The sequence below is a fragment of the Primulina eburnea genome, chromosome 8, assembly GCF_022965805.1.
Source record: "Primulina eburnea isolate SZY01 chromosome 8, ASM2296580v1, whole genome shotgun sequence".
Lineage (NCBI taxonomy): Eukaryota > Viridiplantae > Streptophyta > Magnoliopsida > Lamiales > Gesneriaceae > Primulina > Primulina eburnea.
Genome location: NC_133108.1, coordinates 34900696 through 34916789, shown reverse-complemented (window position 1 = coordinate 34916789; position 16094 = coordinate 34900696). Strand labels below are relative to the sequence as shown.

At 34.4% G+C, this 16094-nt stretch overlaps 2 protein-coding genes across 2 annotated transcripts; one reads left to right on the top strand and one right to left on the bottom strand.

Moving 5' to 3' along the window:
* Nucleotides 1-3346: 3346 nt before the first annotated feature.
* Nucleotides 3347-7646, bottom strand: LOC140839434 (protein SUPPRESSOR OF MAX2 1A-like). Its single transcript, XM_073206131.1, has 3 exons — nucleotides 5909-7646; nucleotides 5211-5505; nucleotides 3347-5126 (listed from the first exon to the last, which is right to left on the bottom strand). Exons 1-3 carry the CDS (start codon nucleotides 7174-7176, stop codon nucleotides 3519-3521), a joined length of 3171 nt encoding a protein of 1056 aa, XP_073062232.1. The 5' UTR covers nucleotides 7177-7646; the 3' UTR covers nucleotides 3347-3518.
* Nucleotides 7647-9616: 1970 nt separating this feature from the next.
* LOC140839197 (uncharacterized) lies at nucleotides 9617-10240 on the top strand. Its single transcript, XM_073205827.1, has one exon. The coding sequence runs from the start codon at nucleotides 9617-9619 to the stop codon at nucleotides 10238-10240; it is 624 nt and encodes a 207-aa protein (XP_073061928.1).
* The last annotated feature ends 5854 nt before the right edge of the window (nucleotides 10241-16094 follow it).

The window sequence follows — 16094 nt, the reverse complement described above, 5'->3', positions numbered from 1 at the left end:
ATCGAGGGGTCAGGTCGCGATGAGGACGTCGCGTTCTGAAGGAGGGGTGATTGTGATTACCCTTGTCCCATATCTAAAAATCAAAGATTTAAAAATGAGTTTATAATGGCTTACAATGGACTTCTATAGCAACTTAGGTTAATCATTTTCGTAAAGCGAGGACGAATACGAAGTAGTTGCTATAGGGGCCCATTGTGCAGTCACGCAGGCACGAGCCCGGGCTCGTGGCGTGACAATGCTAACTTCCACAACTTCCAAATATGGTCCTACTTACAAAGTATTTTATAAGATATCTGATTGATCTCCATCAAATTACAATCACCAAATTCAACTCATTGAATTCGACTATCTCAATCGGAATACATCAACACTTGTGTGATCATCGATGGTTCATGGATACAATTAGCCGTTTGTTCACAACTTCATGTGATTAGGACAACATTTGTTCTTATTCGGGATTATCCTGATTAGTCTCATTATTTAATATTTCATCAACTTCTTGATCAAGAATGTCATAATCAAGTCTGATTGTACCCATCGGATCATGGTAAGAGTGTCTAGTATCACTGTCTCATTATCCTCTAAGTATCACTGATAGTGCACAGAATAACTAGTGGGTTATGGTTAGTATACAATACAGTCTCTTTAATACATATATCTCGATCGAATTTGCAACTATCAGTATATCGAGAGTTGTAAATAAATTCGATAACTATGTGATGTATCTTTGAGTAATCACATTGACATTGTATGTGCAACTAAGGAAACATATTTTCATAATACACATGTCTTATTCTGGTCAAAGATTTCATACAGTATTAACTCATCATATCATATAGGATATTCACACCCGTAGGTAACCGATGAATCCCACACTAAAATACATTGGCTCCTATGTATGTTAGGACACACTCAAACTCGCTACTTGATTGCTTTTTTGGAGTCAGTAAACGAGTCAAAGTGTATCGCTAGTATGTAAAACCTTCATGTAGTTCCGAGTCTAAGAACTAATAGGGTAAAACTATAATTCCTAACGAATCCACTAGATAAGTTATAACCATTTGAAAAGTTTGAAGGAGGGTTTTTCAGTGCTTCATCTGAGCATCCATCTGTATGAATGGACATTTTCATGTCCTTACCAATGAACGTCGCGTTTAAATCACATATGATAGTCTCTAGTTCGAACGACCTTTATCTTCTTCTTTTTTTGCGACTGAATCGACTAGGAACAAAATTAAAAATACAATACCCATTGTAATGAATTTCATAATTCATATGACTTGTGGATGTCATGATACTTATATTCAAGGGCTTTATATGCAGTTTGTATTCGTATATATATAAAATATATTTCATAATATTATTAAAATAAAAATTGTTTTTGCATAAGATTTAATAAAATAGAAACCCAGTTTAAAACGTAACTGATGCGAAATTGGAGATGGAATCATGCTACAATTTCGATGTTTTTGAAATTTAAATTCGTAGAATATTCAAACAAAAAACAATCTACCAACTTAAACTGACTTTTTTGGGAAAATGCGTAAAAGATAAAATTATGTCGGGTAAATCTTTTTTGTTTTGTTTTTGGAGTATAATTCTTTTCTTTTTAAAACGAATAAATCTTATTTGAATTTATTTTATATGAACAAATTTCACTGATCTAAAAAATAAGTACTCTTTGCTAAGGAAAAAAATACTTATTGCTCGACCTCAACCATTCGTTGGGACATTAAAATGCATTTTATGCCTAATTAAAATCCTAAAACACACATGTTTTTCCTGTCCAACTGCCATAAAATCCAGACCACAAAAGGCATAAATTACGACTTAATTATTATTGGAATGTGTGTGTATATATATAATATAATATAATATAAAATAAAATAAAATATATTTCTTAAATGTCCAAGTTAAGTGTACATAAATAACATGCAACTGTTACTTAAAAAAATAAAAATAAAAATGTTGACTTTGACCACATCAAGAATAAAAACCATAATAATCAACAATCACAATTAATAATAGCCAGTAATTCTAACCATATTTCTTTTTTTTTTTTTTTTTTTTGACGAATCTAACCATATTTCTTGCTTAGTATGACTTGTAATTGGACATCATAAAATTGTGATGATTTTATTATCATCTCAACTTCATACCTTTAAGGAAAAATAAATCTCCAAACACGTATACATATTACCAACACGTGTACAAGTATATTTGAAAGATAAATTCTCTTATTCTGAAAAACATAGAATTGAATCGCGGTTGATTTGGCAACTAGGTTTATTCTGAGTAGGTTTATTGTAAGACGATATTATGGATTTTTTTCGTGAGACAGATTAATCATGTTTATATTTGGAATAAAAATAATACTTTGATATAATAAGTAATATTTTTCATTGGTGACTCGAATAGAATATTTGTAACACAAAATTAACATATAAAATCATACTATATGAGTTTTTGTGTTTATTTTGAATGTGTATAAATTATTATCATATTTAGGATTAGTCGAATGAAACTTGGACCAAGATAAAAAAAATTTAAATATAAAAAAAATAATTGTGTGGCACATAAATGTATTTTTTTTTAATTTTAATAAGAAATCTGGTCGTTATTTTGCCATAATAGTCGGGCTTTTCATGTGATTGCATTTGCAAAACGTGACACGTAGCCATGCAAAAACGTGTCACGTGGGCCCACATTTCCAGCCGAATAATCAAAGCCAAAAGTTTAAATTTGACTACGTCTAATGAAAAGTCTGTCAGCACAAACTCAAAAGCCATGAAAGACTATTTCAAAAAACAAAAAAAACCTAATAACTGAAATGACATTTGTGCCCTCAATGACAAAAATGACGATGTTGGGGCAAATATTTCAAAATTGGATAGGAATGTCAAAATCTGATACCGCCCACTAATCCTCTGGTTTAGGTGTGAGATTTTCTTGTTTGGTCATATCGGATTAGACACGATAACTGACCTTATAACACTTACACAGTTGTATTTTTTCAAAATAAATATTAAATTATGAGAATTTATTATATAAATATACAATAAATATTTTTCCAAAAATACAATAATATAAAAATATAAGCAATGTTTATTAATATATTTTTTTAAAAAAAAATAAAATTTTCGGATCAATCGAACTCAACTCAACTCGATAACTGACCTGAAGAAATCATACTTTCCAATTTTTATGCTTTTCTATGACGCAGACATTGGATTCAATACACAACAATTCGACGAGGAGAGTAGTTAAAAATTATTACAAGATCAAAAAAGAAAAATTAGGGAAAAATAATAAATAAATGATAAAAGAAGGAACAACTCAAGGGTCGTTGGACTTTCAAATTTCACTCTCAAAAAGTCGTTTTTTTCCCATATCTTTACTCTTTAGCTGTAACATTTCTTCCTATAATCCTACCCAATAGTTTCCATATTTACAACTGTGTCTAAAAGAAATCATAAATATGATTTGTACCCCCAAAAAGTTTCAACTTCATACTCTGCTTATACTATGATGCTACTAGGCAGCCAATCTCCATTATTCTTGCTCTTGCCATGGTCAATCGAATCTGACTCGATCACCAGACGAGCAACCAAGCTACTCCTGTCGCCGAATGGGAGCCGTGCCTTCAGTTGATCGAAGCTCGGTGCCAAAACATTTTCGATCCATTTTTCGAGACTGGTCCGGTCATGCCATAGCCCACCTAAGATCTTTTCCACAACATCATCTTCGACTTCTAAAGACAATTTGTCATCAACAGTCATGGCAAATTTAATGGACATTGTTTTCTTGATCTCCTGAGTGACAAAAGCCGAGTCAACTGGCTTGAATAATATGGTATCATCAACATTATTGACGAGTTCCTGAGGCACCGATGAAATAGAGAATGGCCGGTTCGCGAGGCCAAGATCGTCCTCGTGGTGCATTGTGAGATCACTCGAATTATTAGATCCATCTGTTCTATAATTATCATGATCAGTGGATGCCGCAAGATTTAGGTCGAGAGAGAGGCCAGATCCCATTTCTTTCCTCGATTTCATCGATCCATGTTCTTCGTGCAACCAATTTGCTCGTCTTTTCGAACTTTTATCTCTTAAAACCAGTCCCAACTGCCAGTTTCCACTTGCTGTGGAGGCCAGCTTCTTTTCATCTACAAAATGTCCATTTCTCAACAATTCGGGATCAGGTGTAGACCAATCTCCCGTAAGAACAAATATGGCATTTCCAAGACCGACTTCACGACCATGAGAATCGATGAGCCTGCCTCTCTCGATCGCACGTTTTATGCTCCCACGAACCAACATATCTGCTTCATCGATGTCCTCGAGCAAAATCACCGAAACAGGATTCCTTCTAATGGCCTCTGTAATGCGATCAATCGCTGTTCTCCCACGGAAGTTCATATCCAATTCTCCATCTTTCCTTCTCGTGCCTAGACATATTGTTATTGGATTGGCACCACATATCTGGTCAGCCAAAACAGAAGCCATCTTATTCTTACCAACTCGGTCCGGTCCTGTGAATAATAACCAAATATCACCCCTCGATCCACCACTCCGACGCTTTCCATTGCCTAATCTGCAACGTGAAATTGCTGAAGCAATAGACGAGGCTGCTTCTGCTTGCCACCATGCTCTCTCCATTAGGCCCTTTAGGAGTTTTTTGTATGTATCAGCGTCCAGTTTATCGGCGAACTTATCGAATAACTTAGTATGCGGTTCAGAAGAGATGCAACTGAGAAAATCTTTTGCCTCATTTTCAGGAGCTTCTTCGAGTACACTATCAGTCTTTTTTCTTCCAAGAACAAGCTCTGTCTGCACTGGACTTCCTGGACGGCTATTCTCGCGTTCTGCAAGTTGTTGAATTGCTACCGGAGTTGTGTTGAGCTGAAAAGTTTCCCCGATGGGTTTCATAGTCTGCAATTTCGGCTGGAATGATGGACGTGAGAGCAAGTTCGTATTCAAGAAACTCGTCATTGAGAGAGTAGGCATAGCAAGTTTTTCTGAACGTTTATTCTGATGAAAGTTCGGATGAAGATTCAAGCAAGCATCCTTCCATTTCTTCTGAAGTTCTTGAATCTTATGCTTTGAAAGCGACCCTTGTCCCTTCCCCTGTAAACCAAAAAAGTAACATAAGCACCCTTCGATTAAATTCATCTCTTTCCCCAACTTTTAAAATTCAAAACGGAAACATACCAGTGACTGATCAGTTGTTTTAGCATCACTACTATCAAGTTCAACGTTTCGCATCCATTGTGGCAAAGATGTCTTCGTGGCGTCTTGCTTAGCTTCGGAAAATGATTTCTCGATCGCAGCAAGTTTAGCCAGCTCTTTCTCGTAATTTTCTGAACATTGAGAACAAAAGGCAGTTTGTGGAGTAGTATCTAAGTTCTCAGATACACGCCTTGTTAAAGCAGGCAGTGGAGTTGGAGTTGCCTTCAGAGGAATCAAAGACTCCATCGGATTGCATGAAATCCTCTCGGTTCCAAGTCTATAACACATATAAAAATAAGATCATCATAAAAAGCAAAACAAATTAAAATGTCCCACGAAACTAGCAAAGTGAATAAGATGACAATGATTCTCATCCTTTCAAATTCAACTAATTTAAGGCATAAAAGTTTTTAAGAACCCCAATTTAGTTACCAAGAATTCTCTCTTTTAGCGCATCAAGAAGATAACAGTCACATGAACTACAATCAAACAACGAATTCATACCCAAGATTCAACCCTATCAAACCGTCATATCAATAAACAAAAACCAAAAATTCAATCCTTATATATAATAAGTAATTCAATCCTTATATACAATAAGTAATTCAATCATCAAAGCATAAAGTATATCTAACTGCGTCCCAGAACCATAATTCAATCAATTTAATGGGAAAATATACCTGGGAAACATTCCAGGAAGAGGCGATTTCGAAGCAACCGGCACTGCTTGCAGATCCAAATCATTTTCCATGTTTGAATGATAAACCTGACACCTCAAATAAGTCTCACATGTTGCAGTTCCAATAAACCAAAGCCTATTATCCTTACTTCCACCTTCAAACCGGGTCAATAAGTTCGCCATTTCCGCTATGGCAGCCCTTCCAATTTCAGATATCATTTGCTGTTGCTGCGTCAAACCAGAACTCGCAGGCTGCTCCACAAGCCATTTCAAATTACCCAAGTCAAGAATCACCCCTCCAGCCCCAATCTTGCTATCAATCACGCCTCCTAATTCTTTGATCTTCACTGGTATCTGATTCTTATCAGATAAAAAATATTTGTCCATAGAGATTATCTGAGCATTTTTCAGAATCTCATCATTTCCCAGTTCTTGATTTTCTATCTTTCTCAATAATTCCTTCACGACGGATTCAAGTTCGGTATCGCCCACCAAAACCGGGTTCTTTTTCTTGGTTCTTGCCATTATTTCCAAAACCCTTTTCACTTCTTCACCCTTCTGAGTGGATGCCTGCGCTGCTCCGCCTTGCTGCAGCCGTGGGTTCAAGTACAAGTTCCGATTCGGCACAGGGGAAATATGTGCCACCGGAGATGATAAAAGACCTGGATTAGAAGAGATTCTCGGTACAATTCCTGCAAAGTTAGCTCCAAAATTTACATTACTAGCATTAATTTGATGCTGATGGTTCGATTGCGTGGTGGAGCTATTCATCGATTGTTCTATGGTGGATTTTACAGCTGGGCTTGAAAAGCTTGCCTCCCTCATCACACGGCTGACACTGGGATCATCGAGTATGGATATAATCAGCTGCTCCAGCTCCACTTTCACGGCGAGAAGCGGCTGCTGCTGCTGCTCGGGGCAGCCGCGCCGTTGATTGGCTTGAGCCCTCTTGAGCGCCGCCATGAGGGCGTTCGATATCGGCGGTTCCGTCGCTTGAGCCGACACGTTTTGGGCGGTGGGGAGTCGTTCGAGAGCCACGCTGAAGCAGAGCTCCAACGCGCGGCACTGAAGAGGGTGGCTTGAATTGGGGTGAGAACGGATGCATGCCTGCCGCAAGAAACCCGTCGGGGAAGCCAACAAGGTGGCCGCCACGTGCAGCGGCGTCGTCTGACCGTGGTTCCGGCGGCCGGCTTCCGCTATCGAAAGATTGAGAACGTTCGCTGCATCTGATGTAAGGGTCTGTTGAATTGTGCTTAAAGCAGCTCTCATATTATTCTCCCTAATCAGAATCAACGATTGAAGATGAATCTAAAAACAGATCTTCCCAACCCGGAATCTTGAAAATCCAAACTTGAACCGACTTTCAACCGACAAGAAACAAACCCCGCAAAATCCAAAGGCAAGAAACAAACTTTACAGAAACTGAAAATGGAAACCCAAAGAATGAATCTTGGTCTAAAGGACGATGAATTGGTTGGTTTTGGTTTATTTCAAGAATCTCGCCAAACTTTTGTAATTAAAATATATAGCAGACACAGACACAGACACAGACACACATATATTTTGTACAATTTGGTTCTCTCCGAGTTTAATGTGTTCGCTTTTAAATGTGTGAGACCAAAAAGCTGTGTAAGAAATTCAACGCGAAAAGGAAAGACGAGACTCCTTCACACAACCATTTCCCCCTCTCTCATTTCTCTCTCTGAAACGAGATAGATGATAACATGAGATCATTACTTTTTTTTTTATGAAATTATAAATTACACCACCGTCGTCTCTTTGTAATTCAATGCACCAGTAGAAAAAAAAATCCACGTTAAAAATACCAATTTAAAAAGAAAAGGAGGTGACATCATTTTATTTAATATTTCTTCTCTTTTTTTTTCCCTGAAGAAAGATAAGAATACAATTGCAATATTTTATTCTATTTTTGTGGATCAAACTCGATTCAAGAGTAGCCTAATAAAAATGAGACGATTTTATAGAAGTTTTTGTATAACCCGATTCTAGGGATCATTTCTTTATCTCACAAACTGGTTTTTATCGAAAATAATATCGACTCGAACTAGCATATTTATAGAAGGTATATAATTTTTTCGGGAAAAAAAAGTAATAATAAACGTGACTCGTAATATTTGAAGTAAAGGGTTGAATGGAAAGCATGAAGAAGAAGTGGGAATTTTTAGGGAAAAGGGGACATGGAAGTACTTTTCAGCTGCAATAATTTCTGGGAAAATAATATATATATATGTTTTCTTGGCAAAGTGATATTTCCCTACTTTTCTGTATAATTAGGGAAAAGGTTTGTTTATTGAATAATTAAATGGTGCATGATGTTATGCTCTTGCATCAACAGAAGAATAATATTATTTAATTATGAAGTGGAAAGAAAGATAAATGAACCTTTTTGGATGAGATTCATGAGTAGTAAAGATTACTTTTATTCAACTCCTTTATACTCTCTCCCTTTCTTCATTGTGTCCATCCATTACCATAAATTGACCACTTTGTTTTTTACACTTAAAAAAGTGTCTTTAATTTTTAAAATTAATTCCCACATTTCTTTAGGCAAAAATAAAGTCACCCATTTGAAAAGTGTTTGTATAACTTTCTTCTCTTATATGACAAAAAAGAAATTTAGATTTGGAAATTACAATATAATATTAGCCCGAAAAATCGATTTATCAGGCTTTTATTATGTTAAATATAATAATTATTTTTTTAAAAAAAATAGTAGATGTATTTGAAAAAAATATAAATAATAATTCATTAATTAATAATTTTTCCCTAATTAGTTAAGGAAAGGGGGTAGTGTGTGGGGGTAGTTGAATAATTAATCACTTATGTTTGCCTTTAAACCAAAACCAATTTTCAACTTTTCACACGCAACTTACTGCAAAAAGGTGTGGCACGGCTATTACCTTTTCTTACTCACTCTTCCTCTCCAACTTTTCCATCACTTTCTTTGTCTACTTTTCGATTATTCCACGTTAAAAAGGAGGAGTTGATTCAAAGTAACGACTGTCACATTTTTATTCAAATATATATTTGAATATATATATAAATACTAGAGGATATAATTTTTCATTTTTAAAAAAACATATTATTATATATAATTATCATATCATTTATAATGTATTTGACTAGTGATATAAATACGTGAATACATAATTTAATGTTGGTTATTTTTAAATTTAGAAACACATTGTTCTCAATCAGAAAAAGATCATATAGATAAATATACAAATAATTTAGCCTATGGTGTATATATTTTGGAATTCAAGTTTAGTTATCAACAAGATTTTGTGATAACATCGTGCCCACTATTCCAGATGGATTCAAGGTAGTTATGGGCTTCGATGACGCTCCGATATCTGCCTCGAGTTCTCGCTTGAAAAGTTGGTGGTAATACCTTTGGGCTCCCTCAGTCCCTCCGAAAGTCCGGATATTTGTTGGAGAGCAGTGCTTGACATTATATCTACATAACAAATTTTTTAACTCATCATATCCGGTCTCTGGTATGTGCCCGTTGTGCCAATCCGTGTGTGATTCGACAAGCCATGCCTTAATCGCATGTCTTGTAATCAAATCCTGCTGGAAAAGGATTTAATTTTGGTCGTTCTTGAAACAAGTTAGGCATTTGAATTTGTTTGATATTTTTCTGTGGATGAAAGAGAAGATTAGTAAAATAGAATTTGAATTATTTGCAATGCGAGCTTGGGCAACCTGGATGGAACGACTAAGTTTGATTCACAAGAAAAAAGAATGTTCTAGCGGTATTAGTACTGATTGGAGTGAGATTCTATTACATGATATCCAACATTCGAGACTAGCTCTCTCTCCTCTGTTGGGAACTCGCCAGTGTACTTCACCTGGGAAATGGGTTGCTCCACCAAAAGACAAACTCAGATTGGATGTTGATACAGCCTATAATGAAGAATCAAATTGTTATGCAATTGGAGGGGTGGTCAGAAACCATGAGGGGCAACCAGTTCTTGCATTTGGAAAGAAAATTAACAAACCTCAATCTATCGCATATGCTGAACTTCTGGTTATTGAAAACGGTTTAAAGATCTCTCAAATGAGCAACCTATTGCTTCATCAAGTCACCTCAGATTCTCTACTAGCCGTGCAAGCAGTCACAAGGTTGGAAGAGAATCTCAGTTACATATGGTCAATTGCTACAGATATCAGAATTCTCCTGGACTCCTTAAGTAACACTTCACTTAGCCATATTCGACGATCGACGAATATAGTTGCACACTCGATTGCTTCTTTTGCTATTTCTTCCTCCTCTCATTTTGTGTGGGATATTGAAGATTTTCCTATTTGATAGATTCATCTTGTAACTAATGACATATTAGATATTCAATAAAGTACAAACATTGACCTTCAAAAAAAATCATAAATTTCACACACTATAAATCTTACAATCCACATATCGGAAATATATAAAATCTCCATGAGAGATTTAAGAGACGTCGTTATGTCGAAATGACAAGATAACTAGACCATATACAGTCGCAACAATTTTTTAAAAAATAAACACTTCCAATTATGAACTCGATCCCCAATTGAAGATAAACTTATGGAGTCTGTGGAGCAAGAAACAAAAACGTAGCTTTCGAAAACAAAAACCATGTGGCTTACTAAGCTTTTGAAATTGTAAATGCAAAGTGGCCCCATTTTATTTTTCCGAGTCTTTAGAATTGTACCAAAACGATGTAAAATGGTCGAACTTTTTGGGATTCTTAACTTTTAATTCTCTTCCCACTACTTTTTTAGCCAAGTCTTCATAGACAAAAGATCATCGGCCGGCCTATAATTCTTCTCCTTTCTGGAACGCACGCTCACTTGCCATGACGCGTTTTTCGAAAGCTTATGTCAGAGGGAAGGATCTTTTTTCTGGTTAAATAGTTTGAAAATTTACTACAGAACAGATGCAATAAAATTAAATAATGACGTATTTGTTGAAAATAAAAAGGAGTGGGTCTCATGTGAGATCGTCTCACGGATCTTAATCTGTGAGACAGGTCAACCCTACCTATATTCATAATAAAAAGTAATATCGTCTCACAAATAAGATAACCCAGATAAGAGACCCGTCTCACAAATACGACCTGTGAGGCCGTCTCACACACGTTTTTGCCAATAAAAAGTTGTGTTGAAAATAAAGAAGTGAAATTATTGAATGTTGAAAATAAGATTTGTAAATATTGAAAATTAGTGTATGATTATGTATGTAATGATGTATTTATTTTTGGATTATTTCCAAAGAAATTCTATAAATAAATCTCTCAATTTGTGAAAAAAAAACACAATTAAGTAGACAAAATTTTGTAGAGTATGTAGTTTAATATATTTTGTGAGTTTGAGATTTTTATTTTTTACCGTAAATTTTTACTTTTAACACGTTATCAGCACGATACTCGAATGTTCGGTTCTCTATATTTTTCTAAGCTCCAAACCCCAAGAAAAAGATAACAATATTCAAAAGTAAGAATAATATTTTACTGTTTATTTATTTCTATTGTGTATATATTTAATATATAATATCATGTTATTATATAAAAGGAGTATATGGCATCTCATTATAATTAGGGGTGTTCAAACTTCGGATAAAACCGAAAAAATTGAAAATCCAAACCGAAAAAATCGAACACTAAACCGAACCGAAAACCGAATTTTATAATTCGGATATAAATGTTAAAACCGAAATTAATTTGGTTCGGTTTCGGATTATAAATGTCAAAACCGAACCGACCGAAAAAACCAAAATGTAATTAAATTAATAATGTTATTTTTATTTTATATTATTTATTGAGATGATATTAGTGAATAAAAAATTATTTTGAATAATACTTAGTTGATTGTTGTTTATGTAATTCATTTGTACTTTATATTTAAATATTTCACTAAGAAATCATTTTCAAAAATAACATATTATATTTTATAGTATATTTATATTATTAATTTAAATAATTGTATCAAAACCGAAATAACCGACCGAAATAACCGAACCATTTCGGTAGAAAACCGAACCGAACCGAAGAAAAATGGTTCGGATATCGGATTATATATTTGTAAAACCGAAAATCGAAAAAACCGAAATAAAAAACCGAAAACCGAACCGAACCGACCGATGAACACCCCTAATTATAATAACGTGATGTGATTATTTCACTGTTTATATATTTTTATTGTGTTATATATAATTATATATATTTGTATATTGTCACAATATTATATAAAAGGAGTCTCTGACACCTCATTATAATATTGTGATGTGATATACATAATTATTAAACATCATTAAAATTATATACATCATATTATTACTATAAAATTTGCATATATATTCATTTTTTTATTATTTTTTAACGGTCATAAACGACTAGTTTTTACAATATGAATATGATTTCACAAACACACTCAATCACTCCAAACTTACTCTTCTTCCTAAAAAATTTCTTCATCAAAATTTTCGAAGAAAAAGAAGATGGTTCTTTCAAGGTTATTTTGTATAATTATTTTGGTTATTATACTCACTAGTCTTGTATATATCGGAAAATATCCAACTCGCGTTTTTTCTTTATTTTTAAGAATGCTTTTATTTATAATTTATCTGTTACTTTGTATTGCCATTTTAATAAATTTATAACTTAACTAATAAAATGCATTGTGTTATTTTTATAGTACCACCATGTAAAATTTGACAAAACTCGAATTTGTCGTGCTTGAAATTACGGGAAAAAAATTATATGCCATGAACTCTCGATGTAGAAATACATCTTGAGTCATTGGGTCTAAGTGAGACGGTTAAAGAAAATGGTATCTCATTATCACAAGAAAAAACAAAAGCTATCATATTTTTGCATCGACATCTTGATGAAGGCTTAAAATGTGAAAATCTAATTGAAAAATATCACATGGCTTTATGAAAAGGTTTAAAAGAAATATTTGAACATATTAAAATATCCGCGTATTCGGTCCATTTTCCTCTACATCACTTCACAACACTTAAAATTTTTCTCTCTTACACGATTTTAGTTTCGATTTAGGGTAAATTTTTTCGCTTTAATTTTTAGTAAATTTTTAAGTGTTAGTTAGGATCAGGAATATTGTTAGCATGACTTTAACAACGTTTTTACAAGACGTACGACAACGGTTTTTCACCATCGTCTTTAGACGTCTACAACAACGATTTTTCACCGTTGTCTTTGAGTACATACTTTAACCACAAAGCCTTTAACAACGATTTTATTTGACCTACGACAACGGTGAAAAATCATTGTCTTTTGTCTTTTTTTGTAGTCTGAATACAATATCATGTTCTGTATACTTGATAAAAGATTGTCGTAAAGCACATTTTTTGTTACCTAATGGTACAAAATTTCTGATAAATGATGTTTTGTATTCAACACAATCGAAAAAAAATTTGTTGAGTTTTAATGACATATATTCCCATGGGTATGATACTCAGACAATTAATAATAGAATGAGAAATATAAGTGTCTTACTACATATAAATCACGAATGAAATATGTAGTTGAAAAACTATCAGTGCTACCTACTGGATTGCATTATATATATATATATATAAAATTTTAATTGAATCAAACATGTTAATTGATAATTATTCAATACTGATTAATTGACATGATCGATTAGGACATCCTGGTTCAACAATGATGTGAAGAATTATAGAAAATACACATGGTCATCTGCTGAAAGACCTGAAGATATTTCAAAATAATAAGTTTCAATGCAAAGCATGTTCTCTTGGAAAACCTAATATAAAACCATCACAAGCTAAAATCCAAACTGAATCACCTATGTTTCTTGAACGTATTCAGGGTGATATTTGTGGGCAAATTGATCCGCCATATGAACCACTTAGATATTTTATGGTATTGATCGATGCCTCCAGCAGATGGTCATATGTATGTTTATTATCAACTCGGAATGTGGCATTTGCAAGATTACGTGCTCAAATAATAAAATAACGGGATCAATATCCCGATCATACAATCAAAAAAATTAGACTTGATAATGCTGGTGAATTTACTTCCTAGACTTTAAATGATTATTGTATATCAATGAGAATCACTGTTGAGCATCATGTTGCTCATGTATATACACAAAATGGATTAGCTGAATCATTGATTAAACGTCTACAATTTATTTCTAGATCAATGATTATGAAAACAAAACTCACTGTTTCTATATGGTGACAAACAATTTTACATGCTGCTGCATTAATTCGCATCAAATCAAGTGCGTATCTTAAATACTCTAACTTCCACTCATTGGGAACTTACTCCCCAACCATCATGAGAGACGAAGCCTTGAAGATACATCGCTTCAAGAAGGAATTGAACAACCGCATCCAATCTGCCCTTGCCGTTATCGAGCCCAATAGTTTTGATGAATTGATGGGAGCCGATATCAGGGTTGAGGATGACATCAAGAGGCGTGAATGTGAGAACAAACTCAAACGTCCTCAGTCAAGCCAGTACCAACCGGGCCAACAATTCAAGAAGCCTAGGTTCTCAAGCAATCAGTTTACCAGTACTCCAGCCAAAGGAACCACTTCTTCTCAATCAAGCAGAGAGGAAGTCAAATGCCAAACTTGTGGATTCACTCACATTGGTGAATGCTGCAGGAATTCTGGAGCTCGTTTCCGTTGTGGAAAGATGGGCCATCGCATTGCTCAATGCCCTTTTTCCAGATCCAAGGAATGGTCCAGCATGTGGAACGACTCCAATCAAGCCTAAATAGAACAAGCCAAATGCTTGAGTCTATGCTATCACTCAAGAAGAGGCTGAAAACTCAAATGATGTCGTAGCTGGTACCATTTTAATCAATAATATACCTGTTTATGTGTTATTTGATTGTGGTGCTACGCATTCATTCATGTCTAAGAGGTTTGCCAAGAAGTTAGGAACTAAGCCTGATAAATTAGAAGAACCTTATAGAGTAGCAACTCCTGCAAATTGGATTTTAGAAACTTGCACTCTATATCGAGATATTGGTGTTCTCATAGAAAATCCGAATTTCAAGGCAAACCTAATCCAACTAAACATGGTGGAATTCGATGTAATTCTTGAGTGGATTGGTTAGCCAAGAATCATGCTTTAGTAAACTGTCATGGAAAGAAGGTGACCATCTAAGCTCCACACCAAGAGAAACTTTTATTTCACGGTATGACAAAAGAACGAAAGACTCTTCTTTCTGCTATGTTAAACGAGGTAAAAGAAGAAGCCACACTTGCCCTAGAAGAGATTCCGGTAGTACAAGAGTTTCCGGATATCTTTCCTGAAGAACTCCTTGGCGAAATTCTCGACCGCGAAGTGGAATTTGAGATTAATTTAGTACCCAATTCTACACTAATCTCAAAAGCACCACACCGAATGGCTCCGGCAGAGTTGAAAGAACTCAAGGAACAACTTCAAGAATTATTGGATAAGAAGAAAATCCGACCCAGTACATCTCCGTGGGTAGGATGTAATCGAGTCGAGGTGAGCTGAACTCTTGAATGTTTGAGCTTGGTTCGTTTATAATCGAGCCGAGCTCGAGCTTTATTTAACGAACATATGCATGGCTCACGAGCTTATCCAAGCCTTTATCGAGCCTAAACAAGCTTAATAAAAAGTAATTATACATTTAAATTTTCATTAAATTAATTAAAAAGTGACTTATATATTTAAAGAAAAATATATTAGTCTTATTAAAATTTATAAATTTATTATAATAAATAAATTTAATAGATTTTTCTATATATTTCATAAATAATATGTAAAATCAATAAATCAAATATCAAAACTATTATTTTTTCATCTAAAAGATTACTCATGAACTTACAAACGAACATGTTCACGAGCTAACGAGCTGAATACTGTAAAGTTTGAGTTTTGTTTGTTTATCTTAACGAGCCTCATTAAACGAGCTCAAACGAGCTTATATCGAATCGAGCTTCGAATAACTCACAAACGGTTTGGTTCGTTTACATCCCTATCCGTGGGAAGCCCCTGTACTATTTGTGAAAAAGAAAGAAAGGAGTATGAGGTTATGTATCGATATAGAGAGTTGAACAAGATTACAATTAAGAATAAATACCCTCTCTCGAAGATAGATAACCTTTTTGATCAATTGAAAGGAGCCAAGGTCTTTTCAAAACTCGATCT

Coding starts and splice junctions, on each gene's coding strand:
- LOC140839434 (XM_073206131.1), bottom strand. CDS start 7,176: ATGAGAGCTGCTTTAAGCACAATTCAACAGACCCTTACATCAGATGCA. Junction 5,506..5,908: donor CTTCCTGGAATGTTTCCCAG/GTATATTTTCCC, acceptor TATGTGTTATAG/ACTTGGAACCGAGAGGATTT. Junction 5,127..5,210: donor AAACAACTGATCAGTCACTG/GTATGTTTCCGT, acceptor TTTGGTTTACAG/GGGAAGGGACAAGGGTCGCT.
- LOC140839197 (XM_073205827.1), top strand. CDS start 9,617: ATGCGAGCTTGGGCAACCTGGATGGAACGACTAAGTTTGATTCACAAG.